This window comes from Erpetoichthys calabaricus, chromosome 1, assembly GCF_900747795.2.
Source record: "Erpetoichthys calabaricus chromosome 1, fErpCal1.3, whole genome shotgun sequence".
In the NCBI taxonomy this organism is placed as follows: Eukaryota; Metazoa; Chordata; class Cladistia; order Polypteriformes; family Polypteridae; genus Erpetoichthys; species Erpetoichthys calabaricus.
In genome coordinates, this window is record NC_041394.2 from 42402726 (window position 1) to 42424451 (window position 21726).

At 39.2% G+C, this 21726-nt stretch overlaps 1 protein-coding gene across 1 annotated transcript in view; it reads left to right on the forward strand.

The window, feature by feature from the left end:
* zgc:110329 (uncharacterized protein LOC550500 homolog) overlaps window positions 1-21726 on the forward strand; it is a 481581-nt gene that overhangs the window by 244062 nt on the left and 215793 nt on the right. The window contains exon 3 of the mRNA XM_028798670.2: window positions 17307-17381. Within this exon, the coding sequence (XP_028654503.2) occupies window positions 17307-17381 (75 nt within the window). The remainder of the gene's footprint in view (window positions 1-17306; window positions 17382-21726) is intronic.

Consider the following 21726-nt stretch of genomic DNA (forward strand, 5'->3'; position numbering starts at 1 on the left):
CTGCATATAATACAACATTTTACTCGACTTAATGTCTGCTTATACAAGGTATTCAGCTTTGTGGGTTTCCACTCTAATTTTGGCACTGTAGACCTGAAAAACTCTAATTTCTAGGCCATTTTTGAAATTGCACCAATTACACCATCAAGAGTAAACCAGTAGGCGCCTTCAGCAAAAACGATTAGAAAGACTTTGTGTAAAATTATGAATACAACGTCACCTGACCCCAGGGGTTCAACCACTAATGGAATACAAGGGGTCAAATTTACTCAACATAGAAAAAATGGGGATTGGTAATACAGACATGTTGATGGCTGTTTCATTTTATTTAAAGTTTGGTATTTTGTGGAGATAAATTTAATAGTCTTTATCAGCTCAATTTACTTGTCAGCTAAATTATTAGTGAGTAATGGTTGTGGTTCCATAAAATGAGGAGCATAGACAGCAATAGCATCATAACTGCAAGACTTGACAGAAGGTTGAAGATTATTATCTGTGAAAAAAATAGTCAGTTTGAGAGTAACAACAATGTGCTGGTGAAAATAAAGAATATTGTCTGCAATATAAGTTGAGAAACCTACAGAGATCTGACATATTGTAATACTAAATATAATTTGAAATTGTCAATGCAGTTTTGTATATTGTAGTTGCAGTTGCAGATGAACTATATAAAACAAGATTTAATAGACAACCAAAATCTCCTTCAAGTATTAGTTTTGTAAGAAGTCATCAGAAATGAGTGAACTCTGTGGAGTTCGCTTCACTATGAGTTTGGTGAAATCACAGAAATGGGGCAGGAGAAACTGAACTAGTTTCGAGTGGATTATGATGTTGCAGTGCTGTTTTAAGTGTCCCTGAGGGCTAGAGAAGTGTCTGTCAACCATGCCGGACTGATTATAGTGGGCAAAAAGTAGTGCTAACCAGTACATCACTGTGGCCCTAACAACAAATGAGGCAGAAGGAGCAATAGCCACAAAGAAAATACAATAAATGGCCACAAACTAGCAATATGTTCAAAATTATAAATACACTCGTAGAGCTCTGATCTTCAGGGTACTGATTGGCAGTGCCACACAGCATTTCTTGAAGTTATTCCTCAGCCACCTGATGGCATGTTTCTTTTGTTTTTAATCAATTTGTGCAGATGCTGCACACTTTTTTCCTCCATGAAGAAGATGCACTACAAATAGTAATACATCTTGTGATATTATTATTTCACAGGGTCTCATGTGTTTTCTAACTTGGGAAAGTTGGGGGATGGCTCCTTTAAAGTTTGTTTTACTGACCATGTGGCTAATTGTGTATGCATTCAGCTGGCACGTCAAATTAGCCATGTGACACTGCAGATACAGTATTGTATATTAAGCAAAAGTAATCATAACATTCTCATTATGGTTTGAAATGATAATACTGCAAGTTTTTTTTTTGTTGCAGGGGTTCAAATCCAGCTGGATTAAAATGCAAGTTAGTGACATTACACATTCACAAAGTAGATAGGGCAGCGACATAAAATGTGAGGTGAACACTTACAATATGCATACGTGAAAGTGCTTGTAATGCTGCTACAGCTCTGAGATGTTGAACTCACCTTGCAAAGCATCATGGGGCTCTGGGAAAGAAAAAATGTTCAGTGTACTGACTCATGAGAGACAGTAACAGAAAAAATTTAAAAAGACCAGGGAAAACGTAGTGAGAGAATGAGCAAACGTCAAAAGCACAAGGCAACATAATCAATTGTCAAAACCAAAACAAGAACCACAATTCACTAGTAAAAAATAAATAAGTGCAGAGAACTAGCAGAGCCCAAGAAGAACAAAAATGAAGTTTTATAGCTCAGTGAAATGGATTATCCATCAAACTTGGATATTTCAGCATTGCCAAATGTTCTAATGACATCTCAAATCAGCACATAGCGGTGAATTCTGAAAACCATTACCTAGGAAACAGAGAATACAAAAGGCTCTAAGACAGCAACGCTAATTAGGAAAGCAAAACGGTATTGTGGCAAAACATAAACAATTTTTTTGCTTTTTAATTAAGCCAGCTACACCATTTCTTAACAACATTTCAAAATTCTTGTATATGAAACCCCAGATTCCATATAAATTCTGCCTGGACCATTATAAAAAATAAATGCATTTATAAAAATAAAGATCACAACATTAAGCTGGTCAAACACTGAGTTTCCAGGAAAGTATTTGACAAACTAGGTCCCTGGTAAACACATCATATTTGTTGTAATAAATGCTTTGGTGAATTTCCCCAATCAATACTAGTGGTCTTACTAAAATTTAACAACAAAGCATTGAATATAAATTTTTATTTTTAAGTTTTATTTTCTACTACTTTAATATACTGTAGCTCCTTTACGAGTTTGATATTGTCTCCCAACTATAAAAGTGATTATTTTATGAATCTGAACTCCCACTCGTCTGCATTTTTTATTATAATTAAACTGAGAAATCTGACCAAACCATCCATCCATCCATTTTCCAACCTGCTGAATCCGAACACAGGATCACAGGGGTCTGCTGGAGCCAATCCCAGCCAACACAGGGCACAAGGCAAGAACCAATCCCAGGCAGGGTGCCAACCCACCGCAGTCTGACCAAACCAATCTGTTTTTAGTCTAGATTGATCTTGATACTATTTAAATTGGTATCCTGCAGCAGCATCTTTAACGTCAAAGATCTGAGTTATGGAAGCATGTTTTTTAAGTTCATGATTGAGACCTGTGTAAGTTGGAGTCTTATAGTCCTGGACTGTATAACAGGGAGACTGGAAGTGTTGATCACTCAACAGGGTGGTAAAATCTAGGCATCCATAATCTTGGTTTAGTAAAGTCTGCAGGCTTTTATTACTAACTATCTGAAATGGCTGAATGGAAGGTCTCCAGACCACCCTCCAGAAGATCAAGCTGCATGCTGTCTTTCTGCACCCCAGTTTTTTAAGTGTCACATGTGGCCGGTCGGAGTAGCTAACTTAGTAGTCACTGTACAGCAAAGGCTATTTGTCTCAGGTCAGTAATCTCATTTCAAAGGAAAAGTGGGAAATAAAGAAGCAACAACTCTGAAAATATGTGCTCAATTTATTTTGGGCTTCCTTTTGACAACAAATTTGATTACAGATCAGTTTTAACCAGCTCAGATTTGCAGACACTTCTGTTGGTATCATCCACTTATTGTTGAATGTGAAGTATGGGTTCAATTGTGTTCATAATTTGATTTTTTTTAATTATTTTTAAAATCCTTCTCAGAGCATTTCCGGGAGTCATGCTAATCTTTCGTTCAGTGTGCTGCTGGTTGTTTTTTATGATATTATTTTTCAAAAAAATAACTTAATCTTTATTTAAATTAGCCCAGATTCTGTTAGGTTGTTTAACAAGACCCAGCAAACATCCAGTGTCTTAGTAATGTGCTTTTGGATGCTCACTGTATTTATAGTTGCAGCTTCTTGGATCAAAGTTCTTGCTTCAAACAGTTGAATTTCCAAAACCTCTAAATAAATTTCCCTCTAGCCATTTGTTTTCTGGAAACTCCTAATTCTGTATTAAAGTTGCAGGGCACTGAATCTTACTCTGCTTGGACCAGGTAGAAGGCAGAAACCTAATGTACACTAGAAAGGGCAAACTCACATGCACACACATATTAATATTTGGGCAGTTTAAAGGTGTTATGCGATCTAACACACAAATCTTCAGGATGAGGACATTTTGATTCTGCTTGTTAAATGGCATTGCCTGCCTTTACTTTACATATTGTATTAATGTAGCCACTCTAGTGCATACATTAAGATCACAAGAGAACTTCAAATAATTCCAAGGATGAATAAAACATCTGTAGTAATTGCACACTTTAGCTACAGACCCCAAGACTGTGTAAATTGTATGCATGGATAAAGTAAGATACTGTATGCCAGGGTGAAGATTTCAGCCTATCAGCAGTCTATTGCTCTAATATCTGAGAGACATTTTTCTTAAATTAGATGTGTAGTTACAGTATAACCAATTGTTATGAACCTTTCCCATTTTGTTCTCCTTCTTGCTACCCCGTGTGCCAGTTGGTGCCACATGTACCTAACCAAGCAAATAAAAGTAAAATGAGGCTTTCTCAGTGAGACCCTTTCTATGGATTTTTGTTCTTGTTCTTTTACAATGATAAGGCAGCTGCAATTAGCCTCCTCCATAAAACTACACACTCTCAGCCAATGTCAGCAAAGAAAACTCACATTGTTAGACATGTCTCAGTGTCTTCTGCCTACCTTTGTCCAGTTAAAACTGACATAAAAGAATTGGAACTGAGGCCCCCTGAGGTGGTGAAATTCTCAAATCTCTTGACCGTAAGTGCAAAATCAACAGCTGATAGCTACAATTTACATGTCTCCAAGATAAGTGGCACATATCTTATTCTTTAAGTATTGATTTACCCCTTGCTACAATGCCCCAGTTTTGGACTTAAACATTTGCCAGATTATATTATTGTTATCTCAAGAGTGAAACAGGTTGCTAGTTGGCTTAGGTCGATGCAAATTTACCTTTAGCAGCTTAAATGTATTATGAATACTCTGGCTCCAAGGCAGTTGTTACCCCATGAAAAGTAAAAAGAAAAAAAAAGCAAAGAGCTTCAAAAAACCTCGAGGTGTCTTACCAGAGAGAGAGAGCCATTAAAAAATCTGGCTAGAGCAAAGACAAGTCCACAGAATATTTACTGAAGGACGTTTATTAACAAACAGGAATTGCCTAAGGCAGCGTTTCTCAACCTTTAAGTATTTGCGACCCGAGTTTTCATAACAGTTTTAATCGCGCCCCCCTAACGCTTTTTTGAAAGGAGCCCACTAATACCAATTTGTTCTTTTTTAATTAATGATATATCATAGATGCATATTTTATTATACCTACTTAACTTTTATCAACATTTATCTAACTCTATATTTATTTTTCTAGTATCAGAATGTAGTTTAAGTTAATTTGTTTTGGTTTCAATAGATGTATTTTTCATATTTTCGATTCTTGTTTTTTTTTTCACATCTTCCCACCCCACAGATTGAGAACCACTGGCCTAAGGCAACCCGAGAAAACAAAGTCAATAACATAATCCATAAGAATAGTCAAGTTCCAGACCAGAAAAGATTGAATGCCAAAAGAAATGCAGACATAAGAGAGTAAAACTTACCAAAACAGCAAAATCCACCAGAGCACATTCAAATGAACCACACTGGACATCAATTCCCAGCTTGCTTTTATAAGGCTGGAGGAGGCAGTCCCTCTACTTTGATGGATGGGTGGCCCACCTACTGGGGGATACACCCACAAAATAAAGGAACATAAGAGAATTGCAAGACACAAGTAGACGCTAAATAATATCTAAATGGAGTAAAATCATAAATAAAAAAAATAAATGAACAGAAAAATATAATTAAAGAATAATGGAAAACAGTGAATGATAATGAAAAAAGAACAAATAAGATAAAAAGAAATAGAGGAGTTACCCTGACTTGACCATAACAGAAAGGACCACATAACATACAGGTGTTCTTCAGGAATAATGTTACCTAGATTTTTTTCCTTTCCTTTATTGTCCTTGTTAACTTGGTCATCTATTAACATTACTAAAATTACATTTCAGTTAAAGTTGATCTGCTCTTCATTTAATTAGATATTGTATGTCTATGTTTGTAAATGCATTGTTGTGTATGTTTATGTTATCAAAAATAGACTAGCTGTGTTAAATTTTATAAGACAATGTGCCTCAGATGTAGTGCTCTTGGTTAATCATGTGTATCAGAAGTACTTTTCTGTGTACAATATTTGGAGGGTTTTTGTTTTTGGCAAAAGCTACTGTTTTTGTCAGGATGTGTGTTGTAGTGGTTAAGGCTTTGGGCCTAGGACTTCAAACCCCGACAGCAGATTCAAATCCTGGTATTAACACCGTGAGAACCATGAGCAAGTAACTTCACCTACGTGTGCTGTAATTGGGAAAACAAATGAATTATAATAAATTACATTGTGAAATAAGGCGCTATATAGGCACCTGACCCGGCACAGATTCACACTGAGGCATGTGTAAAAGCACAAAGATTTTTTATTTTTCTTCACCTGTGGGGCACGTCTTCCCCGTGAACCCCACAGGCAATACACAGTCCCAAAGCACTTCAAATAAAGCACAACCAAACCAAACCAATCCTTCCTCTGGCACCACCATTACTCCCAGGCAACCTAGTCCTCTTCCCCACGATTCTGGCTCCTGAGTGGTGGGTGCTGGCCCTTTTTATAGTCCACCCGGAAATGCTCCAGGTGCGTGATCACCTGTTGCTAATTGCACTTCCGGGCGGTGCTGTAGAGTTGTCCGGGTTGGCTCCAGGATCCATGCAGCACCCCCTGGTGGCCACCCCAGATCCCCACAGGGTTGTGGAGAACTCCATCTCCCATGGAGCCCTGCAGGAAACTAAGGCATCATTGTCACCCAGGGAGGCTGCCACCAAGCGTCCCAGGGGAGGTACTGAGGAGCCCATGGCTGCTTCCCCGGAACATATGCAGTAGGGGTGTCCCGGCTGGGCATGGGACCTGGCCGCCCGTTACAACATCTAAAAAGTTATTAGTCACCTTGGGTGATAGTGTCAGTCTAATAATAAGTAATAATAATATTACAGTAATCCCTCCTCCATCGCGGGGGTTGCGTTCCAGAGCCACCCGCGAAATAAGAAAACCCGCGAAGTAGAAACCATATGTTTATATGGTTATTTTTATATTGTCATGCTTGGGTCACAGATTTGCGCAGAAACACAGGAGGTTGTAGAGAGACAGGAACGTTATTCAAACACTGCAAACAAACATTTGTCTCTTTTTCAAAAGTTTAAACTGTGCTCCATGACAAGACAGAGATGACAGTTCCGTCTCACAATTAAAAGAATGCAAACATATCTTCCTCTTCAAAGGAGCAAACAAATCAATAGGGCTGTTTGGCTTGTAAGTATGCGAAGCACCGCGGCACAAAGCTGTTGAAGGTGGCAGCTCACACCCCCTCCGTCAGGAGCAGACAGAGAGAGAGAGAGAGAGATAAAAAAATCAATACGTGCCCTTCGAGCTTTTAAGTATGCGAAGCACCGGGCAGCATGTCACTTCACGAAGCAGCTGCACAGAAGGTAGCCAATGTGAAGATAATCTTTCAGCATTTTTAGACGAGCGTCCGTATCGTCTAGGTGTGCGAACAGCCCCCCTGCTCACACCCCCTACGTCAGGATCAGAAAAAGTCAGCACGAGAGAGAGAGAGAAAGTAAGTTGGGTAGCTTCTCAGCCATCTGCCAATAGCGTCCCTTGTATGAAATCAACTGGGCAAACCAACTGAGGAAGCATGTACCAGAAATTAAAAGACCCATTGTCCGCAGAAACCCGCGAAGCAGCGAAAAATCCGCGATATATATTTAAATATGCTTACATATAAAATCCGCGATGGAGTGAAGCCGCGAAAGGTGAAGCGCGATATAGCGAGGGATCACTGTATTAGGCTAATGGCGTTGCTTATTCTTAAACATGCTATTGTGACAGACAGCAGAGGTGGGCTGCCCTTACCTGGCAGGGAGGCCAATGTAGTGGATGGAAAACGGTGGGGGAGGGGAGTGCGTTTCTGGTATATCAGGGTCCACCTCCGTTCACGTAGGGGTCATAGTTAGGAGAGGAGTTTGGACAAGGCTTGGCTGGAGGAGGAAAGGAATGGAATGGAGAAGAAAATTAGAGTACTGGTTATTGTGAGACCTGTGAAAAAGTATTTTGTTTAATAGAAAAGGTCACTTTGAATTTGGGACTGTAGTTGGTGTAATTGTGTCTGAGGTGTGGGGGTTTGTGACACCACACTACATACAATTGCATAAAAGTAAAACATTCCTGCATTAGATACATTTCTGCTTTTCCTAATGATTTGGCTTTTGTTGATGGTCATTGCAAAACCCAGTTTTACAGGTTTGAATTGAAATGGGTAATCCATAGAAATAATGTGAAATCTGAGTATTTATTATTATCATTATTAGATGTTTATGATTTTCACTTGTTTATGTTGTTCACTCAATTATTTCTTATCATATTTTTCATCACTTGTTTTTCTTTTCTTATTTTTTTGCCATAGCCATAGGCAGACAATAAAGGTCTAACACTTAATTGGGTTTTCCTTTTATTTAACAACAATGACGTTTACAGGCTACAAATGTAGGCAGCCCAGGCGATGAATTGAATGTTTATACTTCTGGTATTTTTTTTTTCTAGTTCTTGAAGTGGAAGAAGATAACTGATGGTAGTGTGTTTTGGAGGCTTTTTAAATGACCCGGAGTCTCCCTTTGAAGTCCGCAGATGCCAATATATATGTAAAGAATTTTGGAGAGCAGAGGGGTGGGGTTTTCAAAGTAAGCAGACGTGGGTGGTGTAGGGGTCCACTTTCATTGTCAATAGGTGTGAATGCATATTATAGTGGAGTTGCTCATGGGTGACCCATTAGTTTAAACCTGTGCCCTCTGTCCCCATTGTCTTGTATCCAAGGACATCACTTCTTACTCTAATTCTCTCCCCCTACATTTTTGTTTCTAGTGAAGCAACGCCTATGCTGTGAACCAGCACTTGTGGTTTATAGTGCACTTGCTACCATTGATCTTCATTGAGCTTTACAGAACTTTCTCTTTTCATTTCACGCCTCACTATACATCGCACATGTGATCACGTCTTTTTTTTTCCTGTCCAGTACACTGTCTGTTCTTCAGTCATCTGACCACCCTATTGGTTAGTGGTGTTATCAGTAGCAGTGGTGTCAATTACTTCTGCTTCATCATTTGTATGTATTAAGCTACCTCTAAGAGCAGCACAAAGCATATCCATTAGCATAATATTCATAAAATTTATTGACAAATAAAAAAACACGTTGAATAATTTTCTTTTTCCTATAACATCAACAAATTTCATTCAGATCAGTCAAAACATTTTTGAGGATTTGGGGTATTTCATTTTCCTATTGTGCAGGGGTGGTTAACACCTTATTTGATATATCAAAATAACCTTTCTTAGCAGATGCCTACTGCCCTAGATGTACAATCCCGCAAACTTTCAGCTTTTTAACTAAACAGGAAATAGTGTTTTTGTTAATATTTGAGTAAGTAAGTGAGCCAAGTTTGCATTATATGTACAGTATCTCCATCCATCCATCCACCCATTATCCAACCTGCTACTGTATATCCTAACACAGGGTCACGGGGGTCTGCTGGAGCCAATCCCAGCCAACACAGGGCACAAGGCAGGAACAAATCCCGGGCAGGGTGCCAGCCCACTGCAGGGCACAATCACACGCACACACCCACACATCAGGCACACACTAAGGACAATTTAGGATCACCAGTGTGTACAGTATGTAGATTTACAAATCCATATCAGAATTTTGAGCTTCCGTGAAGAATATTATAGAAGAAAAAACTGAATTGAATTGACCTGAACTGAACTATGCTTTATTGCCACAATTATATTTTATTTCTGGAGAAAAAAAGTAGCACTTAGTTACATTCCCGTATTGATGACTTTGGACAGTTCAGTTTTAGATATGGCTTGAACGGATGAATGAAAAAAAATGTGTAATGAGACATACATATATACACATTACTGTACTGTCACAAAAATGACCAAAAGACATTGAGAATGTTTGGGGCAGCCACCCGTATAAATTTTCCCAGCTGCAAAATTGATGAAAGAGAACAGACAAGTTCACACGACTGAGTCCAAAACAGAACTGATTCACTAGAAACAAGATGGCAGTATGGGAAGTGATGTCATCAGGACCAGAACCGGAAGTGACGTCGTTGGCTGTCCCAGAGCCGGGCGGGATTTCCCTAGAATGGTCTGCAAGGAATCGAGAGAGAGAGAATTAGTGCACTTCGCCACCCCCTGGTCCGGCGTGGAGTTACATCTATTCAGGCCTTTTAGTTGTCCCCTAAACACTCGTGTGTGACAGTACATACATTCATTCTTAGAGCTGTTTAATCCAATTTGGAATTGTGGGCTTCAGTAGGGCACAAGCAACAGGGTGCCATTCAATTGAATCACATACATGTACTGTATATACTCACACTGGCTGCTATTTAGGGTCACCAGTTAGGCTAAGCTTGACGTGTTCTGGAATGTTGAAAGAAAATAGGAGTACCTAGTGAGAATATGACAGACCTGTACATACAGCAATTTTATCTTGACTTTCAGAAAGAATTTAATAAGGTGTCACATGAGAGGTTGGGCATCAAACTAAAAGAAGTGGGAGTTCAGGGTGATGTATTTTGGATGGGTGCAAAATGGCTCAGACACAGGAAGCAGAGGGTGATAGTGTGAGGAACCTTATCAGAATTGGCTGATGTTAAAAGTGGTGTTCCACAGGAGTCAATGCTTGGGCCGCTACTATTTATAATACCGTATATACTCCAATAGAGGCCCCCAGCGCTTATTTGCAAAACTAGCCTCGGCTCCCGTCGCTTAATAGAGGCTGGCTGCAATTAGAGACCAGCCATTATTAGCAAAAACCTCCAGAACACAATATTTTTTCACGTGTGTCGATACAGGTAGATACACAAAAATATCGGCTAATATTATAAACAGCTACTTTATTTGAATTTCACATGCTGCATAAGACTGTTAAAGATAAATGGCAATGTCTTTCTGTACCTTTCGCTGCTATTCGTCATCCGAATCCACAATGACGGCTTCGTTGTTGTCCAGTTCACTATCGTTTTCCTCTTCTTCCAGGTTTGTCACAATGCTTTGAATTCTTGCCGCCTACAATTTCTCTCTTCCTTCAAAACACGGCTGATTTTCTTTGAGGCAATGAATTAATGAATCCTCACTGCCTTCAGTAGAATTGTTGATGCCACAATTTTTGAAAGATTCCCGAATCATTTCATTTGAAATTTCATCCCATGTAGACATGATACATGTCACCATCAGACGTCGTGAAGTTGCGCACAAATTTCTGCCTTGTGTGAGTTCTTTGTCATTGTCACCTGCCATCCAATTTTCATAGGTTGCTCTGATCTTGTCCTTGAAAGATTTGCTCCATGAAATGTCTGCTGGCTGCACATATTTTGTCCAGCCTCCTAGAACAACTGCTGTGTCCATGTTGTACTTTTTGAGCTCCCGGTTAATGTTTGCACTGATATTGCAACGATAAGAGTCCAAAACCAGAAGTCTCTTGTGGAATGAAAATTTCCCACAAACTTTTTGGAGCCATTGGATTGTGAGATCTTCATTCATCCATCTGTTTTGGGAACACGTTATGATGGCTCCTTGAAGTTGAACATCTTGCTGCAACCTAGTCACTTCTCGTATTCCACGTCTAAAAATGATGAACGGCTTCATCTTGGTTCCATCACCATTGATCTCAAGAACTAACGTAAAATGATCTTTCTCATGGCCAGTAGTTTTGATAGAGACTGTTTTTGCTCCTCTGGGATGAATGGTTGTCTCACCCAACATGTCAAACCAAACTGATGTCTCATCCATTCCAATAATGTTGCATTCTCGGATACCTTTGGTCATCCGCAACTGAGAAATCCACATCACAAAAGAAACAACTTTATCGGGATCTTTTTGAGCCACAGTTGTTTTCCGTCTGAGAGATAACGAATTACGCTCCATAATTTTTTGCAACCAGCTGGAACTCGCAACAAAAGTCTCCTTTCTCTTGGATTCTTCATTGATCTCGGTATTGAAACTCAGTTTTGCTGGTTCACGAATCATCTTTCTGGAAACACGGACAGATTTTCGCCACTGCTCGAGAATCCAGGACAATACACAGTCTTCAAGTACTTCACTAACTTTCTTGGTTCCTCCTCCTAACCGCTTTCTTCTTGCACCTTTGTCCACTTTTGCAGACACAAGACTCTTATATTGTTTCTACCACTCTGATTCTTTTTGGATCAACACCATAATGATGAGCGGCCACTTCACCAGAAGTTTCTTTCACGTATTCCACCACACAAATCTTAAAGGCAATGTCAAATGACCGTTTCGGCGGCATTTTGGAAGGCAATGTACCGTAGAGCGACATGACCGTATAGGTGAAAAAACTGCTATGGTAAATTCTGCTGACCCACTACCGTCACCGTCCTCGCGCATTGCTTCTTCCAAAATGAGACAGGAATGTTGTACAGTTTCTCCAAATACCAAAGTGGAAGGGTGCTCCAGAGTGGTCTCTTTGTTTCGCACTTCAGAAATATAGCAAGGGCACCTCATATGGCTGGTTAAGAAATCACGTGAAAAGGATTAAAATGACAAGAAAATTCCATTTTAGCGGATACAAAGACAGCAGGTCTTTCTTTGTTACTCCCCTCTCTGCCCAAAGGGTAGATTTCGTAATCCAGGGCCTCGCAGGTCCAAAATAAGTAAATGTGTCCCGGGTCCGACGACCTAGGCTAATCTCGTTGACAGCGAAAACGATAAGGAATGTGCAGCTGGTTAAAAGTGATTAATCTTCGCGGAGACTCTTCATAGCAAAACACATTTGTACCACTCTCTGTTTATCACTACCATACGGTATTACTGTATAACAACCGTATTTTGGTCAACCCGGCACAAAAATAAAGCAGTTTTAGAAACCGGTATATCTGTATTTCTTATATATGCAACGTGCTGACATGCACATTGTGGAGGATTGCCGGCTTTCCAGTCCGGCCCTCACCCCCAGGCCGCTAGGAGGAGCCCTCCGGACAGTATATTCATGCCCCAAGTTCCAGCAGGGCCTCATGGACTTTGTAGTGTTGTGACACAGCCCTGCTGGATACCTTGGGGGCCGCCAGGAGTTGCTGTAGGGGGGCTAGTGGGCTCTGGCATGCCCTATAACCCGGGAGTGCGTGTCAGTCACGTGACTGGAGGAAGCGACGTGCTCCCGGGATGAAGAAGTGGACTGTTTGCCCTGACCCGGAAGGAAATGGACTTGTGGGTTGTGCTTGGAACCACTTCTGGGTCAGGAGCTATAAAAGGACTAAGGAAAGCCCAGAACACTGAGCTGAGCTGGGAGGTAGGAGGGCGAAATGTCTGGGAGTGGAGGATTGTGTTTATAGAGAAGAGTTTATTGTATATGAGTAGTGTGGTGTGGGTAGTGCTTGGTGCACAGTATAATTATAAAATAAATATTAGTTGTACTTTCACCTGGTCTCAAGAGTGGTACCTGAGGGTTCGAGAGGTGGACAAACGCTATATCTGCTACAACATGTATTACACACGTCTATAAAGATACAGACACTTACAATGTGCGCTAGTAGGCAAATACTGTATCAAAGACCCGGCTACTGTTAGAGACCGGCTACTATTTGGCCGCGTCCCCTCTGAAGCCCGGCACTTATTAGAGACCGTCGACAATAAGAGACTCGGCGTTTATTGGCGCATATATGGTATATATAAAGAATTTGGTTAGGAATATAAGTAACAAGCTGGCTAAGTTTACAGATGATACCAAGATAGATGGATTGGCATATAATCTGGAATCCATTGAATCATTACAGAAGGACTTAGACAGCAGGCAGGCTTGTGTAGATTCATGGAAGATGAAATTTAATGTTAGTAAATGTAAAGTATTACACAAAGGAAGTAAAAATGTTAGGTTTGAATACACAATGGGAGGTCTAAAAATCAAAAGAACACCATATGAGAAGGATTTAGGAGTCGTAGTTGCTATTCTATCAGCTTCTCGACAGTGTTCAGAAGCCATTAAGAAGGCTAACAGAATGTCAGGTTATATAGCGCCCTGATGTGTGGAGTACAAGTCACAGGAGGTTCTGCTCCAGCTTTATAACACACTGGTGAGGCCTCATCTGGAGTACTGTGTGTGGTTTTGGTCTCCAGGCTACAAAAAGGACATAGCAGCGCTCAAAAAGGTCCAGAGAAGAGCAACTAGGCGCCGCCGTGAGTGGCAGCCTTTTCAGCAGCTCCGTGTATGACTGTATATGTATGTGTACTTTTCTACTTTTATTTTTCTATTATTTATTGTATCAGTATGCTGCTGCTGAAGAATGTGAATTTCCCATTGGGATTAATAAAGTATCTATCTATCTATCTATCTAGGCTGATTCCAGGACTACAGAGGATGAATTATGAAGAAAGATTAAAAGAGCTGAGCCTTTACAGTTTAAACAAAAGAAGATTAAGGGGAGACATTGAAGTGTTTAAGATTATGAAGATAATTAGTACAGTGGATCAAGACTGTTATTTTAAAATGAGTTCATCAAGAACACAGGGACACAGTTGGAAACTTGTTAAGGGTAAATTTTGCCCAAACATTTGGAAGTTTTTCTTCACCCAGAGAACCATAGAAGCATGGAGTAAGCTACCAAGTAGTATAGTAGACAGTAGGACTTTAGGGATATTCAAAACACACAACCATTAAAAATGCAACATTACTAACCACTGATCCATTGTTTTTAAGTACAAGCATGAGATATCAGCATTTTGGATAAGCACATTTACAAGAGCCAGTGATGACATTAACTGTGTAATCAATATGAGAAGTCAAAATATTTGCTTTTTTTTTTTTTTAGCACTTTATTTTTTCCAATATTGCAAAGATCAAGATGTCCCATATTGAGGGTGGGTGGCTCTTTCATTGTCACATTTTCACTTCCAGTGATATATCAGGCTTAGTGACTTTTGCTGTTTGTTTAACATAATAAACTGCCTCTGAAACTTTTTCAAGCTGTAACCAAAATCTTTTTCATTAGATTTTTGCCTTTATTATGCCATTTGTTTCTTCTTTTAAATATGCTATTACCACAAAGCTTTTTCTTCCTAATTTTATAGCCGTCCTTCTTTTTGGGACTTGTAATTATTTAGTACAATTATATACAGTATTGGATAAATCAGGTCATATAATCAGAGTTTTGAATATTTTTCTTGAAAATATCTAAAAAGAATAAAAATAAATGATTCTCTTATTAATGGATAAGTTTATTCTACTGAAGGCAACCTCAGGCCAAAAAGTGTGCCAGTGCCTAGTAGAATTTGCAAAATGGAATGAGAAACCTGGGATAAAACTTTGATTTGAGTAGCATGCTGGCAGCTACCATAGCACTAACATCAGTAAGCTCAGTGGCAAGTCCATTAAAAATAAAAGAAAGAGAAATCAGTCCTGACCTGATCAAAAAGCCACACACATGCCTAAATTTGATGAAAGTGTTAGAGAGCACAGCAATTTCTATTTAAAATACACTTTGTTAAAGCCTTATAGCTAGTGTGCAAATTTAGGTTGCTTATGAAGGCTGCTTCTCTACCAAGAACTTTAAAAATTGTCTCCATGTATCAGAACTTTTTAATTGTGCTCCTAACCGTAATAGGACAATATTGTTATGCCCAAAGACATGGCGACACAATTTACTAGTCCCTTTATTTCACTGGAGAAATCTGGACCACCAAGAGGAGGAGGAGGTTGGGATCATGCATTGATACAGTGCATTGCTGCACTCACCACACAACAAACCACCTCAGGATCCCAAATTAAGACCCAAGCAGCACAGCTGTGCAATAGGTGACACCTCCGCACCATACTAGTTCAAATGGAATTGAACAGTGTGAGTTTTTTTTTTTTTTTTTTTTTTTTTTTTTTTTTTAAACTGTGGCTGGAGTGCCAATCATGCCAGCATGCCCCGAGTTTTCCCTGCAAGTTGGAGGGCTTGCTTCCAGCACTGGATGCAGGTTAACGTCCTACCAAGGACAGAGTAATTGCAGGATGTTTTGTTATTTATTCTCTCAACAGCATACTCTCAAATTGTATCCTTAACATTTTAACTTGGCTGTCTGTGGTGGAAGAGGAGTGTGTTGCCTAACTGTCCACTTAAAGCATAAGTACACTGACATAAACAGGTCTTTGGAGGTGAAATCAGAGTAGAGTTTTTAGTACTTGATTTTAGGTGAATACAACTATGCAAGTTACCAAACTTGACGAAAGCTGACCTGTTTTGACAGGGACAACTTATGAGATGGCTCCATTTCTGTTGTGGAGGGCTACATAAACAAATTTTTAAAAAATGGGATTTATCCACCCATTCACTAATTCATTGCAAAATGATGAGGTGCTGGATCCCATCCTGGCAGCATCAGGTCTAAGACAGTGTGCCAGTCCTAGATTGAATCTGAATGTATGAATAAGCCTTTTATTAAAAAAAAAATACAATAAAGTACCGTATATACTTATGTATAAGTCGGGTCTTGAAACCCAAAAAATTGATCATAAAATCAGCCCCCAACTTGTACGCCCGTTCAAAAATGCAACACTTAATTGTTTTGTTTTTTTTTACATCTTCTTGCCTCCTCCAATGTCACATCAGTTTCTCAAATGCATCGAATTTTGTTGCAGCAGCGCAGTTACCAATTTCTTTAGCTACTTCAATGACGTTTAATTTAAAACCAGCTTCATATTTTCTTCTGATCGATAAGGGATGCCCTTATGATAAAGGTGTACGATAAAGGTGTATGAGGGTGTCAGATGCAAAAAACACAAATCAGTGCAAACGTTGCTTCGGAATAGTTTGGGTATTACCGTGTGATCACGTAGGCACAATAGAGTGGGAGAAAGGTTAGGAGCACACGCTGATACAGCGCATTGGCGAACCCACATAGAAAAAAAGGCAGTGTGCTCCGTGGTTACTCTCTCAGGTGGTCATTAGCATATCATAATCTCTTGGACCAATAGTGTGAGTTTTCCGCATTCAATTTATATGACCGACATTATAAAATACTGTACCAGAAATTATACAGTAAGTCCCAACTTATCCACAAGTATATACGGTACATCAATGTCACACTGGTCAAATATATGACATTTAAAACAGTGTAAAATGTATGTGACGGTTGTTAACCATGACATGAAGCACAAGCGCTCACCTCTGTAAGTCATATGTTTTGGGAACACTATATACTCAAAGACCATTTTATGTTAAAATACATTTGCCTGTTTCTATTAAAATTGTCATACTGTATATCAGGTTCAGATTTGCATAAATAAAACTTTGTCCTCTTAATCACACTTTATTCTTGAACTTCTAGAAGCAACATTGTGTATGGTGTGGTTTTATAGTCAACAGACACAAACCCTTAGACCGCTGCCTATTCATGCATGTGTGACAAAGTATGAAGATATAAAAGATTTGTGGCAGTGCTGTCATGCATTATTGACCTTCTGAAAGAGAATAAGAAAAACTGGAAAGACATGGAACAATAAAGGGAATCACGCAGACGTTGTCCTGGAAAATGAGCCGAGACTTAATGAGACTGATTCTGAAATGATGGTTTTCTTTTCTTTCCTCCTCAGTTTCTCTGTGTCCTGAGTGTGCTCCTGGTGCTGCAGGCCATTGCCTTAATCATCGCTCTAGTCTTTGGAAACAAGGTATGTTATTGGGTGATGAAGGGACACAGCTTGATGGGATTTTTGTGTTTTGTATTTAAGATGCAGAGTCACTGAGGTGTAGAGAGGTTCCTGCAAGGATAGAGACGCCTAGAGGTGCATCACGATAGATATAGCCTTTGAGTCTATATTAACTAGGCACCTTGCTGGTGTAAATGTCCTGACGGTGCCTGGTCAGTGTATCCCATGTTAGATCCTCACCCCATTCTTCACTAATGATCAGCTTCCCATTGAGCAGAATAACATTTCTAAAATAACAGAGGCCTTAGCTGAACATGAGATGATAAAACCAGATTATGCAAAGTGGTCCTGATTGATGGAGGTCAGACAGAATAAGCAAATAACCAGAGGAAGCTGACAACAATGTAATCATAGTCATCTAGCAACAACAACTGGGAAGAGAGGAAGGAGGTGTGATTCTATATGTTCTTCGTGAAGGCTGAGAAAAAGAAGGAGAAGAAGAAGAATGAATGCAACAATAACAACAACAACATTTATTTATATAGCACATTTTCATACAAAAATGTAGCTCAAAGTGCTTTATATAATGAAGAAAAGAAAAATAAAAGACAAAGTAAGAAATTAAAATAAGACAACATTAATTAACATAGAATAAGACTAAGGTCCGATGGCCAGGGAGGACAGAAAAAACAAAAAAAAACTCCAGACGGCTGGAGAAAAAAATAAAATCTGCAGGGGTTCAAGACCACGAGACCGCCCAGTCCCCTCTGGGCATTCTACCTAACATAAATGAAATAGTCCTGTTTGTATTTAGAGTTCTCACGGAAGGACTTGATGATGATGGTCATGCAGACTTCTGGCTTTTAATCCATCAATGTTGGAACATCATGGTGCTTTGATTAGGTGGTGGTGGCGCAGGCCGCCACCACAAAGAAACCGGAAAAAGAAACAGAAGAGAGAGTAGGGGTTAGTACAGATTTTAGAGCCACCATGAATAGTTATTATAATGAATTGAATATACAGAGTATCAGGATTAAATTACAGTGAAGTAATGAGAAGCCATGTTAAAATAATGTGTTTTCAGCAGTTTTTTAAAGTGCTCCACTGTATTAGCCTGGCGAATTCCTATTGGCAGGCTATTCAAGATTTTAGATGCATAAAAGCAGAAGGCCGCCTCACCACTTCTTTTAAGTTTTGCTCTTGGAATTCTAAGGAGACACTCAGTTGAGGATCTGAGGTTACGATTTGGAATATAAGACGTCAGACATTCCGATATATAAGATGGGGCTAGATTGTTAAGGCTTTATAAACCGTAAGCAGAATTTTAAAGTCAATCCTGAATGACACAAGTAACCAGTGTAGTGACATCAAAACTGGAGAAATGTGCTCAGATTTTCTTTTCCTAGTTAGGATTTTAGCAGCTGCATTCTGCACTAGTTGCAAAAGATTTATGTCTTTTTTGGTAGTCCTGAGAGGAGTGCATTACAGTAATCTAGTCGACTGAAAACAAAAACGTGAACTAATTTCTCAGCATCTTTCAATGATATAAGAGGTCTAACTTTTGCTATGTTTCTTAAGTGAAAAAATGCTGTCCTAGTGATCTGATGAATATGCGATTTAAAATTCAGATTGCAGTCAACAGTTACCCCTAAGCTTTTTACCTCCGTCTTGACTTTTAATCCTAATGCATCAAGTTTATTTCTGATAACCTCATTGTATCCATTATTGCCAATCACTAAAATTTCAGTTTTCTCTTTATTTAGCTTTAGAAAATTACTATTCATCCATTCAGAAATACAAGTAAGACATTGTGTTAGTGAATCAAGAGAATCGGGGTCATCAGGTGCTATTGATAAATACAGCTGCGTGTCATCAGCATAGCTGTGGTAGCTCACGTTGTGCCCTGAGATAATCTGACCTAACGGAAGCATGTAGATTGAGAAGAGCAGCGGACCCAGGATAGAGACTTGTGGAACACCATATAGGATACAGTATCATGTGTCTTTGAGCAAAGGAGCAGAAGATGATTCTTAGTCAACAGTCAGAAACAGGTCAGTAACCAAAGGACACTGAAGTCGTTATCAAAGCCAACAAGAAGATTAACATAATCGAAAGGAAAAGGATAATGTTTGCTGTAGCCAGAAATGTGCATATTTGTATCATTAATCACAAGTAAAAAATTACCTGTCATGCTGGTATTTAAATTGTGATGTCAGTGACCTCAGATGATGTGACGTTTGAAACCACGACTCACTGACAACTGCACACCTGATTAGAGAACCCACAAAATGCCATTGCAGTAGCATGAAAATAACAGCAAAATAAAATATAACTATTTGTAGACTCTATGAAGGCTACAAATGAGAAGCCAGAAATGTTTCTTGTTATACTCGTAATAATTTTTTTTTTTGTTAAGGCTCATAACAATAGAGCGGGTATGTCGACAGGATGGACATGACAATAACAAATGGAGCAATGAGTTCTCAAGATTACCAAAGCATGTAGCTCTTCAAAGGTTAAAACAAATGGACTCAAAGTCTGTCACTGAGGGCTGCCGTGACTGCAGCTTTTCTTTAAATAGCAGCCTGTTACTGGCCTATGAAACCGTAATGGCAGCACTGGGTTAGCAGCAGTTTAGAAAGAGAAATGGAAGCTGAAGATGGACCCAGGTGGAAACTGGGATAGCCCCAAATGTCAAACTATAATCCTAATCAATACTCAAAATCAGAAAAGCAGAAATCAATTTTAAATTCAAAGCAAATAACACGACTTTTCAATCTTGGACAACGAAGACTTGTATGACACTGACCTTTGTACCTTTGACCTGGGGAGTTTATGCGCCACATCCTTCCAGTTGATGTTCGCTAGCAAAGCTGTTGAAACAATCTACACAAAATGTCTCAAAATGGTGAAAACCCTCCAAAACCAAAATGGTGCCGAGAAGAACATTATTCATTCATCTATACGTTAATTTTAGAGACCCAGAAATTATACAGAAAATTTGAAAACAAGGTTCAGATCATGACAAAAGCCAATTTTATCACATTCTAGTTAATAATGTAAGAATTGAGCTGCTTCTTCTTTCGGCTGCTTCCATTAGGGGTCACCACAGCGGATCATCTTCTTCCATATCTTTCTGTCCTCTGCATCTTGTTCTGTTACACCCGTCACCTGCATGTCCCCTCTCACCACATCCATAAACCTTCTCTTAGGCCTTCCTCTTTTTCTCTTGCCTGGCAGCTCTATCCTTAGCTTCCTTCTCCCAATGTACTCAACATCTCTCCTCTGCACATGTCCAAACCACAACAATGGTTCAATAGGTCCGTCCATTGTCTTTTATCCTTTTGGTGCCTTGACATTGCTCCCTTTCATATCTTTAGCTTGTCATTCTTCCAACCCTAGCATAGTGTGGTCAACTCTCTCTTTATTAAGTCCGTCAGATAAACAAGTGTGTCCTCAAATGAAGTCTTTTTAGGTACTTTAGCCTCCTATAATTCTTAAAAGCCTTTGACTGTGTGGACTATGTCTTTAAAGAAATGAGGATACCAGGTCATGTCATCTACCTCATGAGGAACCTTAATGTCGACCAAGAAGCAACAAAGTACAATAAGGCCGTATACTCTCACCCGACTTAGGTTTGAGTTTGACACTATGCTAATTTGTGAAAGCAAAGAGGATTTGATGAGACTTTTGATAAAAGTGTAAGAATAAAGTGCAAAATCCGCCTTGCTGCTCATCATTATAAAACCAAGATTATGTCAAACAGTCCTGTCAGTTCTTTTCTAATTGAATAACAGAAGGTAGAAGCAGTAACCAATTTTGTTTTACTTGGCTCCAAGATTTCTGTAGATGGTGACTGAATCCATCAAATTAAACCAAGCTTTCTACTGGGAAAGAACAGCTATGGCAAATATAGACAAGGCACCGAAAAGCAGAGACATCACATTGTCAACAAAGGTCTGTGCTGTTAAAGATACGATGGCTCCAGTAGTGATGTATAGCTGTGGACTATTGGTAAAGCCGAATGCAAAAGAATCTTTGAACTTTGGTGCTGGAGAAGACTGTCAAGAGTTCCTTGGACAGCAAATCAATACCTGAATAAATACAACCAGAGGTCTCATTGTTTGTCAAAGTGAAGCTCAGATACTTTGTCCACATAATAAGAAGTCAGAATTCCTTTGAGGAGAATTTCGTGTTAGGGAAAATTGAAATTTAAAGGACAAGAGGACTATGGAGATTAAGATGGATAAATAACATTACTGATACTATACATATGACCTTAAAGGGGCTCAGTGAAGCAGTTTCAGATGGATAAATAACATTACTGATACTATACATATGACCTTAAAGGGGCTCAGTGAAGCAG